This window comes from Acaromyces ingoldii, assembly GCF_003144295.1.
Source record: "Acaromyces ingoldii strain MCA 4198 unplaced genomic scaffold FA10scaffold_6, whole genome shotgun sequence".
Taxonomy (NCBI): Eukaryota; Fungi; Basidiomycota; class Exobasidiomycetes; order Exobasidiales; family Cryptobasidiaceae; genus Acaromyces; species Acaromyces ingoldii.
The window spans coordinates 399618-409519 of NW_020290252.1; the positions used below are offsets into that span (position 1 = coordinate 399618).

General features: G+C 57.6%; 7 protein-coding genes across 7 annotated transcripts; 3 read left to right on the forward strand and 4 right to left on the reverse strand.

The window, feature by feature from the left end:
* Nucleotides 1–133: 133 nt before the first annotated feature.
* On the forward strand, nt 134–1057 carry FA10DRAFT_244746 (hypothetical protein). The gene is made up of 4 exons (XM_025519355.1): nt 134–475; nt 544–740; nt 813–984; nt 1049–1057. Exons 1-3 carry the CDS (start codon nt 227–229, stop codon nt 931–933), a joined length of 567 nt encoding a protein of 188 aa, XP_025374999.1. The 5' UTR covers nt 134–226; the 3' UTR covers nt 934–984; nt 1049–1057.
* Nucleotides 814–1764, reverse strand: FA10DRAFT_269084 (hypothetical protein). Its single transcript, XM_025522607.1, has 4 exons — nt 1548–1764; nt 1375–1472; nt 1049–1312; nt 814–984 (listed from the first exon to the last, which is right to left on the reverse strand). Exons 1-4 carry the CDS (start codon nt 1733–1735, stop codon nt 938–940), a joined length of 597 nt encoding a protein of 198 aa, XP_025375000.1. The 5' UTR covers nt 1736–1764; the 3' UTR covers nt 814–937.
* A 126-nt stretch (nt 1765–1890) lies between these two features.
* On the forward strand, nt 1891–4776 carry FA10DRAFT_269085 (hypothetical protein). Its single transcript, XM_025522608.1, has one exon. It carries the CDS (start codon nt 1993–1995, stop codon nt 4660–4662), a length of 2670 nt encoding a protein of 889 aa, XP_025375001.1. The 5' UTR covers nt 1891–1992; the 3' UTR covers nt 4663–4776.
* On the reverse strand, nt 4647–5931 carry FA10DRAFT_269086 (P-loop containing nucleoside triphosphate hydrolase protein). Its single transcript, XM_025522609.1, has 2 exons — nt 4809–5931; nt 4647–4739 (listed from the first exon to the last, which is right to left on the reverse strand). The coding sequence occupies exons 1-2, from the start codon at nt 5908–5910 to the stop codon at nt 4717–4719; spliced, it is 1125 nt and encodes a 374-aa protein (XP_025375002.1). The 5' UTR covers nt 5911–5931; the 3' UTR covers nt 4647–4716.
* Nucleotides 5932–6065: 134 nt separating this feature from the next.
* FA10DRAFT_255419 (histone-fold-containing protein) lies at nt 6066–6875 on the forward strand. Its single transcript, XM_025519768.1, has 3 exons — nt 6066–6238; nt 6306–6399; nt 6467–6875. Exons 1-3 carry the CDS (start codon nt 6130–6132, stop codon nt 6669–6671), a joined length of 408 nt encoding a protein of 135 aa, XP_025375003.1. The 5' UTR covers nt 6066–6129; the 3' UTR covers nt 6672–6875.
* On the reverse strand, nt 6616–8762 carry FA10DRAFT_176561 (hypothetical protein). Its single transcript, XM_025518274.1, has 3 exons — nt 7694–8762; nt 7600–7633; nt 6616–7547 (listed from the first exon to the last, which is right to left on the reverse strand). The coding sequence occupies exons 1-3, from the start codon at nt 8649–8651 to the stop codon at nt 6737–6739; spliced, it is 1803 nt and encodes a 600-aa protein (XP_025375004.1). The 5' UTR covers nt 8652–8762; the 3' UTR covers nt 6616–6736.
* A 134-nt stretch (nt 8763–8896) lies between these two features.
* FA10DRAFT_269090 (hypothetical protein) lies at nt 8897–9426 on the reverse strand (the record flags this gene model as incomplete). The annotated part of the gene is made up of 1 exon (XM_025522610.1): nt 8897–9426. A coding segment is annotated over one exon (422 nt), but the record flags the coding sequence as incomplete, so codon positions are not given.
* Between the last annotated feature and the right edge of the window lie 476 nt (nt 9427–9902).

Sequence of the window (9902 nt, forward strand, 5' to 3'; positions counted from 1 at the left end):
ACTGGACAGGCTTCCATTTCAAGGTCAGGTCAACGATTACGATTACCTTCACGACTTCGGCATAGTACGACTCAGAACAGCCGCCGATAGCAATACAGGCAAGGGGGAGGGAGAAGGTTCAAGGATGATTGTGCGACCACTTGCCAGCCTGCTGCTGGCCCTCGGGACGGCGCTGCTGCTCCCACTTCTCTGCGCGACACCAGCCTCGGGCGCAGCGTTGACGACGATGCTTGCGCCGCACGAAAAGTCGTGCTTCTACGCCTGGGTGGACAAGTCCGGCGAAAAAGTCGGCTTCTACTTTGCCGTGCAGTCTGGCGGTTCCTTTGACATTCACTACGAGGTCCACGAGCCCGATGGCCGTGTCATCATCGAGGGCCAAAACGAGCGGCAGCTCGACATCATCTTTACTGGCAACCGTGTGGGAGAGTACAGCTTCTGCTTTGACAACGACATGAGCAGCTTTGCCGACAAGATGGTGACTTTCTTTGTCTCGCGCATTTGGTGGCTCTATTGGGAAAAGTAGCTGATTGCAACAATTGACAGATCGACTTTGACATCACCGTCGAGTCGGAACCTCGATTGGATCTGCCACTGGCGCAGGCAGCGCTGCTCTCGGCCTCGTCTGCGCCGCTCGAAGAGTCCATCACAAAGGTCGGCTCCAAGCTGACGCAGATCGTACGGACCCAACGATACTTTCGCACATGGGAGAACAGAGGCTTTGCCCTCGTCAAAGGGACCCAGTGAGTAGCCACACACGTGTCCCTTGTGATGTGCCCGGGAATCATAACTGACCAACTGTCTCTTCTGCTCAGATCAAAGATCTTCTGGTACAGCATCATCGAGTCATTGGTCATGGTGGCCGTGGCCGTGGGGCAAGTGTACATTGTCCGGTTTCTCTTTGAAAAGGGCAGCACCAAGCGCTACAGGGTTTAAATTACTATCGTCCTTTGAAAGCCTCTTTTGCGCATGCGAGCCACAAGTCGTCTGTTGCGCAACATCAGAATTTCAGCTCAGAGCAGCATCTTGATATGGCATAAAGAAGACTCACCACCAAGACAGTGAAGGTTGTCCACCACGATGCCTTTCCCCTTTTTCCGGATCTCTTGTGTCCCTTCTTTGAGCACGCCGATGCTGAGCGCACTCTCCTTGTCCTGTGCCATGACGGCCACCGCTGTGCCCGCAGGCAGTGCCTCCTCGTCTGGTGGTAATCTTCCTCCGGCTGTCAAGAGACCAGGCGCCATGATGTTTGCGCCCGAGAGAAGGAATTTGATGGCACCTCTGTCGACCTGAATCTGCGGCATAAGGAAGGGATCTGCTCTCGAAAAGTTCCATGGTCAGGCTGGTTAGAGTAAAGAGATGAAGGGAAGAGCTCACACTTGTGAAGAAGGTGGAGCGTGGGGAGGTAAGGACCGTCAAAGTGCTGGAAGAAGAGCGCTTCGCCCTTGTAGACAAGGAACGAGACGTGCTCGCGACTGTCAGGCGCTTTCACGTCAGTTTCAAAGCCAAGGTGTAGAGCACAGAGAAGGAGAAAGAAGGGAGAAGCGCACCTGAACTTGACCAAAGTGATGCCCTGCTTCTTTGGCCAGATCGATTCGAGGAGCACGCCATCGTCCTTTGCCAGACTCGGGTACTGCTCCAGGAGCTTCGTCCGCATGCCCCTCTGCACCGACGACTTGACGGCTGTCGACGACGAGATGTCGCCCTTCTGCGGCGAAAAGGATTTGAAGAGCGACATGGCGTTCTTTTCCCCTTGGCGATGTCTGGTCGTGCGTCGTCCGTTGTCGAGAAGACTCGTCGAAGATGCAAATGGAGGTTGCGAAATTTCCACGTGGATTGGCTACGCGCAAAGGTCTTCCTTCTCGCGGGCGCGATAGAGCCTTCTGAAGCCCATCAAAGGTCTGATCCAAGAGGGCGAGGATGCGAGTCTGATCGGGGGGCTTGTCTTGCCTCTCGACAGGTTCACGAAAGAGAGCGAGACACAGCAAGAGAAGTATGAGGAGTCGACTGAAGCTCTTGCAGCCAGGTGAAGCTCTTCCTCTGCGTCCTCGAGGCAAGAACTCCCCACTGCGACATCTCTCTGCGCTGCAGTACTCGCCAGAAGCTGCCTGCATCTCTTCGCACCCAGATTTGCAGCACGAACAGCTGTTGCACGAAAGACAATACCCAAATCGCATTCCCCGCTCTTTCTTTTCCCGCGTCGAATTCGCCAACAAGTGGCCCGCCTTGGTCGAGCATGACGCCGACGACCAAGGAGTCGAGGCATCTGGAAAGGACCGTAGAGAGGCTAAAGCCGTCGGGATCGACCAGGTCGCTGTAAATGTCAAAGGAAAGGAAAGGGCGTCGGAGGAGGAGATTGCCTCGTGGAGCCTGGCCGACGACAAGGCGGACCTATTGGCGCTGGGTTACAACGTCGACCTCGACCGGATCGAGCTCCGGACCCTGGCGATGGAGCTTGAAACCAGAACGGCCCAGTGGAATTGCAACACGACCGAAGAGCACAGCAGCTTGTCTTCGACTTCCTCAGCCTCGTCGTCGAGAGGGCTGCAGAGCTCGGACGTCTTATTTCGGCTCCTGTCCTGGACCTTGGATCACGAGGGCCCGGCGGTATACGTTGCCAAGAAGGGACAGGCAAGAAGCAGTCCGACGTCCACGCTTTACAGCCGACTCGTATCGTGGCAGATCCTGCAGCTGGCCCGGCTGCCCGCAAGTGCATGGAAGAAGGGAGGGGGCCTGGACAGTTGCAACGACGCTCTCTGCGCCGAGATCATTTCCGATGACGTGTTCGACCAGGCCTTGCGGTTGGCAGATTCTGCGGGCAGATTTGACCTGCTGGGGTTGCTTCTCGAGAAAGCGACGAGACGGGGCGCTCCACGGACCTGCCACGAGCTCCTTCAACGATTCTTTCACCTACGCCATGATCTCATCGACAGCGACCCTAACCGGCTTCTTCCCCTACTCCAACAATCTTTCATTAATGCGGACCAGTGCAGAGGCCTGCCCAAGGAGCTGTGCACCAGGATTCGCCACCTCATCTTGAATCTACCTTCTTCGCCCCACCCGACGCAGCCGGATCATGGGACAGAGGCTGCAGCTGCACGGGCAGAAGAATTCTCCATCGCCATGCTTCGAGCAGCGTTGCATTCGCACTCGCCCTTGGTCCGCAGGCCTGAAGCAGTCGCGCCTCAGAGCAATGCCCGCCGTAACGCCTCCCGTGAGCAAAGACGCCTGAGATCGACCATCATGCGCCTCTATCGACTCGCGTCGTCGGCCACGCCGCCTCGAGGCACTGTCTCGGCTGAATGGGTCGCCAGGGCGATCCGAGCGCTTTCCAGCCGCGCAGTCCCATCTGAGTCGTTGGTCGATCTGGAAGCACACGGCATAGAGCCTTCAATCAAGAGTGAAGGGAGTGGAAAGGACCCACGGGAGGGGACAGTGCTTGAGAACACAGTGAGCGTTGCCGCTGCCAATGTCGCGTTTGTCCGTCGCATATATGAGCGGGAGATTGTCAAGCGCCTGCGACTCGGACAAAGCAGCAGGTCCCTGCCAATAGCCAGCGTCCGGCTTCCTTCACAAGAAGAACATAGGGGCACGGTCAGGGAGATAAGGGGGAAGGAGGCATGGTGGACTATCCGGGCGATGCATGCCATGCTCGACGTTGAGCTCAAGGTAGCCTCCTCGCTCCTTCAACAATATTCATCTCTGGCCGCGTCCGCATCGACATCGAGACGCCCTCGCATAAGAGCCGAAACCCAGTCGATCATCCAGAGCCAGCTGCAACGCGTCACGAGGATCGTCAGATTGCTCACCCAAGTCGAAGTAGAATTGCGTTCACGGAGTGAAGGGAGTGAGGAAGACGACGACCGCTCTTTGCGTGAAGAGGAGTGGGCCAAGGCGAGAGTCGACATGGTAACCACGAGACTGCTGTTGATAAGAGGAGAGCATCGACGCGCCGTCTCGTACCTCGAGCGCGTGGTCAGCTCTGCCTCCCAGCCCAGACTCTCGACAGCAAGTACGGCGATGGCTGCAGAGCAACGGCTCACACGCGGCTGTCTGAGAACGAGAAGGATGCAGCGCTTCACCATGATACATCTCGTGCAATCCCTCTGCTCCCTTCTTCTCGCCAATGGACCCAAGCTTAGCGTGGTCAGTATTGCTGAGTTCGACCGCGCTCTACACCTCATCAATCGATCCGTCTTCGACGTCGACATCGAACGCAATTGCTGGATCCGCAGAGAAGCCAAGGAAGAGCTAGCCCTCATGTATTGGCGACTGCTCAGTCAGTCCTCTTCCGCTTATCGAGCGCAAAAGAGTCTTTCGAGGGCCAGTGTAACACAGAAGGCCGCGTTCTGGACAACGATGATGCGGCTCAGAGAAACCCTCATCGGCCTTGCTTCGTCCGACTCTTATGGCAACGGCCTATTCGTCATTCGCACCCACTTCTGGGACAGGCGGGTGGATTTCATCGACAAAGCCTTGGACATCGCCGGAGAGCAACAAGAGGAGCGAGAAGAGGAGATGGCAATCCTAACGGATATCCTGTGCAGCGTCGAAAAGAGAGAGAAGGGCGACGACGAGGCAGCGATCAGGGAGCGTGCGATGGACAGGCTCGATAAGGTGGCATACAGGAGGGCCAAGGTTGAGAGAAAGATGGCTTCTACATGAAATTGGCGAATGATAGCTATTGTACAATTTTGAATGCAACACGGCCCAATGCTTTTACGGACACATCTCTTTAATCTCTGTTGTTTCCAGAGTTGTCAGCCAGGCCCAGATGAGGTTGCAAAAAGAAATGAATGAGAGCAACTCACGGTTGATGACGTCCATGTACGCCACGCTCGCTGGGCTCTCTGGGAACTCGTCGACAAAGCTCTCGCCCGTGTCGCAGCACCTCCCGATTCTCGGATCAAGTGGGACGCTTCCCAAGAAGCGCAAGTTAAGCTCCTCGCACAGAGCCTTTGCTCCGCCAGTGCTCGGGTAAAAGATGTCGCTGCGTCCATGACAGGCAGGACAGACGAACCCAGCCATGTTCTCGACGACGCCCAAAATTGGGACGCCGACCTTTCTGCAGAAGGAAATCTCCTTGCGGACGTCCTGGAGAGACACCTCTTGCGGCGTTGTCAGGAGCACCGCGCCGTCCAGTCCGCCCGAGTCGCGCAAAAGAGAAACGATGGAGAGGTGCTCGTCCGACGTGCCCGGTGGCGTATCGATGAGCATGTAGTCCAACACAGACCCTTGCCTATTCCCCTCTACCTGCTCTCCATGCTTGTTCTCTTCCTGCTTTTGTTGCTCTTCCTCCTCCTCCTCTTCGAGCCCGCCGGTCCAGTCAACATCGAGCAGGAATTGCTTGATGAGCCCATTCTTCTTCGGCCCTCTCCAGATGACGGCGCTCGTGGCGCTGGGAAGCAAGAAGCCGATGCTCATTGCACAAAAGTTGTCGCTGACATAGACGGGCGACCAGCCCGAAGCCGAGGCGTGGATCGAGTTGTTTCCGAGGCCCAAGATCGTCGGAATCGAGGGCCCGCAAATGTCGATGTCCATGATAGCCGTCTGCTGCTTGCGGTCCCGCGCGCACGCCCACCCAAGCTGGGCCGTAAAGGTGCTCTTGCCCACGCCACCTTTCCCAGACATGATGAGGATCTTGCGCCGCACCTTGGACATCCGTGCAGCAATTCGCGGCAGGTCAGGGTCGGGCCCCTTGGGCGTCGAGGCACACGTCGACTGGTTGGGGCAGCCAGCGCAGGCCGAAGCTTTGCCGGCGTCTTCGGACTCGGTGCCAGGGCAGTGCGCAGGCGCGTTCTCGGGGACCTGATCGGGGAGGGCGCGAGCAATGCTGCCTGGCGGCAAGACGGACGAGGTCATACTGCCCGTCGTCGGGTCCGGCGGGACCGGCTGCGGGGAGACGATGGCCATGGTGATGGGGTTCTGTTGGAGTGAGCGAGAGTTGAGAGTGGCGAGGCTGGGCTGGGCCTTACGACCGTAATGAAATTTCTGAATCCTCTCCTCCACGTGTTTTGAGGCGCGTCTCTGGGATCTGGTGGTGCAGGACTAGCTAGGATCAGCCTTCGTCGCTCCTCACTCGCAAAACAAAGAGCACGCACGTAGAGAGCAAGAGGAAGGGGAGCGCACAAGATGGGCAAACGATCAAGCGTGTCCAAGTTTCCCGTTGCGCGCATCAAAAAGATCATGCAGACCAACGAGGACGTGGGTAAAGTGGCGCAGGCGACACCCGTCGTTGTCTGTGAGTCAGATGGCGCGTTCCCTTCTTTGGAGAGTGCGGGACAGCTGAGCCCAAGAGTGTGTGACAGCAAAGGCACTGGAGATGTTTATGCAGAGCATCGTTGATGAGACAGTCCGGCAAGCGCGTGACAAGGGGTCAAGAAAGCTGACCTCGCAGCATCTGTAAGTTCTCCGCCGCATCGCAATTGCCCACGTCGGGAGAGCTGAGTCTGAGGTTCCATCCTTGCAGCAAGAGGGCAATCCACGAAAATGAGACATTCGACTTTCTCAAGGACATTGTGGCCGGTGTGGCGGATGCCACAGAGGAAAAAGGAGAGGGTGATGGGTCGAGGGCAACGAAGAAGAGGAAGACGGTCAGCAAGGTCGAGGAGGAGCCGGAAGAGGAGCCAGAGGCTGATGACGACGAGGACGAGGACGAGGAGAGCGATCAATAGTGGACTCTATCTTTACGACTGCGTGACACATATCTCTGTACGAATATAATGATAGCAAGTCATCTTCAAGCGGCGGCTGCGTTGAAGGCGGCCTCGGGAGCAGACGTCTCGCCGTGAGGAGCACCGTGGTGAAGCGAGACGAGCTTGCGAAACAGCCTTGCAAACCAACGAAACGACCACGCGCCCTGGCATGCTCCGTGATACATCCACACCTGGAGCAATAGCGTGCATCGTGCATCGAAAAGGGTAAGCCATATCGTCACAGATGAAAGGTAAAAAGTGGGGCAACCTACATCGGCAAATGAGCGAAAGGTGATCAGGAGGAACGTCCCAGTCCAGAGACGGGCGACCGTTTGTCTCATCCAGGGCTTCTCGATGAGAAGCTCGACGTCTTTGCTACCGTAGAGTAGCCGAGCCAGGCGACGCTCAACCTTGTTCTCCTTGAACCACGTCTCTGCAATGATTGCAACGGCACTCCAGAGAAAGAACCTCGTCGCGCCGAAGCCACCAGCGCCAAAGCCGACTGTCTTCCTTTGGTCTCGCACTTCTACGAAGCGAGCAGAGGGGTAGAAGCCAATCTCGTGGATCATGCCAGAGAGGAAGAAGGAGGCGAGAAGGGCAGCAGGTCGGCCCAGACGCGGATACCAGACCGAGGCGAGGTCGTGGGCCGGCTTGTGGGCGAGCGAGACGAGAATCGGGCGAAGGTTGCTGTGCCAATGCTTGGACCAGAGGGCGCCCGTCGTCGTTGCCATGTAGGGCCTGTTGAGCCACGTCGGGGACCAGTTTGCCAGCACGAAAATGGTGTTGGTCGAAGGAGTGACGAGGACGGCTACAAGTGTGAGGACGACGTAGAGCATAGAGAGACTGCGAACAGCTCTTGGATCAGATCAGAGGCAATCACCTTCTTCCCGAAAGGCCAACCACTCACGTAGCCATGGCCAGGGTGATGGTCGACATGCCGACTGGAGGACGCTCTACGTCATCTTCCTACTTGAGGCATGGGACGGACGGGGCTCACTCACTCAGCCAAGGTCCTAGGCCAAACCACCAGTCCCTGTATGCATCGGTGCCCTGACCGCCGGGTCCGAATTTACCCCAGCTTTCCGTCCCCGCAATCGAATCGAGGAAGTCGATGAAGACAAGATGGCCGAAGACCTTGGACGCGAGATTAAAAACGGCCTCTCTCTTGATCTGTAAGATGTCCGCTTGTGTCGATTGTCGCTTGACATGCTCATTGAGAGCCACCGCCGTCAGTCCTGCGGGAGAGGCAGGAGGACCATGCTGGCTGAGGGCCACGTTTCGGCGCTGCCAGTACAACTCAAAAGCGAGGCTGAGCGTGCTCCTGGGGTACATCTGGACCTCATCTTGGCAGCCGGTCGCTTTGTTCGGCCGTGTCTTGCTGTTCAGCCGCATCGGACGGCACTCGAGGCCATGCAGTCGAAACTCGACGTCGTACTTGACGGGGCTGGGCAGGTAGGTGTTGCGCGGCTGGGTGGCCCACATGTACATGTGCAGCACCGCAAGAAATCGGGTAAAAGGCCAGATGTAGTTGAGGCGTCGGGCCAGGACAATGTGCGGGAGAAATTCCTGCAGGGCTGACGGTAGCACCTGGAGCATTCGTTGGGGAAGGTACGACCGCGGATCAGTGGGTCGTATGGCGAGAGAGGACGTCGGTACAAAGAAGAAGACCGTGTAGATGGTGGCGAGCAAGAGGAGGATGGGCCGCCAGCGGTAGTGTGACGCGGCTTTGTCCGTTGTTGATTCGGAAAGGAGTGGGACGAGAATGAGGAGCGAGAAGACGAATTCAGTCAGCTGAACCTGGACCAGGATGCGCAGCGACTGCCAAGGATGATCGAGAAAGTCGAGGTCGAGCGCGGGAAGGAGAAAACGAGGGAGTGCGCTGTATGCGGTGATGAGACGGGCCCGACTGGCCACAAGGGCCAGTGCCACGGCAGCAAGAACAGCAAACGAGGATCTCATCAAGTTCGGTGCCTCTTTTGCGCGGTCCTCTTGCGAAGATCAAAGGGAACCTTTATAAGGGGCCAAGCCTCGCCGCCCCATGATTTCCCCCAAGGGTATACGGAGAGCTCAGATTTGTTGGTCTTACCGCGTGCAAGGTCCGCCAACGCCGCTATTCCCCCTCCATCTTTGAAAAAGGCAAGGTGATGCTTGCATTGGGTTGTAAAAATACATCTTCTATCGTCTAAAAAAGCACGAAAGAATCTATCCCTTTCGAGAGCAGCGTAACGGCCTTTGCAGTAAGGCGCATCGTCGTCATCGTCGTGCCCGTGCCCATGATACACCAGGCCTGGGTGAAGAGACAGATGAGCTGGTCATTGTTGCTGCAATAGCGTCCTTCGAAAACTCACATCCGTCATGATGGTGCTAGTGGCAGTCAAGTAGCCAAAGGTCCATAGCCAGCCCAGGACGGCTCTCTTTCTGGCTCCCTTGACCAGTGGGCCCGTCTGCGCCTCTGCCCTATCCCATAGGCTCTCAAGGATGCAACCGACGCCCTGGAGGAGAAAGAATCTCGTCGCAGCAAAGTTGTTTGCGCCGAAGCCATACCGACCCGCATCGAGGTGACCCAAACGACCGTGGGCCATGCCCTCCTGTCCGACCTCGTGAAGCATGCCCGAGAGAAAGAAGACGGCGAGCGTGGCCAGCGCGGCTTCGAATGTGCGACCAAGGCCGAGGGCACGGCTCAGCGCCGAGACGGGCCGGTAGCCGTAGAAGAGAAAGGAGCGTCTGAACATGGCATGCCATCGCGTTGTCCAAAAGGCACGCAGCGACGTTGCTGTGTGCGGTCTGCTGTACAAGTTTGGATGCCAGTTGCACAAGATAGAAGCAGCGTCGTCGGCGCTGCTCATGCACAGGTGGACGGCGATGGCGAGATTGTAGCCAATCTGCATGGGAATGATGACGACGAGGGCAAACATGACGCTGATGACATAGGGCCCCGCCCCACCGAGCGGTCCGCGACGGTAGGCCCAGATGGAGCCGCCACGGGGTCCGTCTGGGGCGCCGAGGAGCTTGCTCTTGATGCTCGAGTCGCACACGTCGAGGATGGCCAAGAGCATGAGGCCGTTGAGCAGCATCCTTGTAATCGCCCGCCGCTTTCTCAAGCTGGCAGAGGCAGAGGGCGGCTTGCCATCGCGGGCCTGGATCTGCTCGCTGACGACCAGCGCCGGTCGGCCCGCAGGCGACTGCAAGCCCCACGCCCACCCGAGCCCG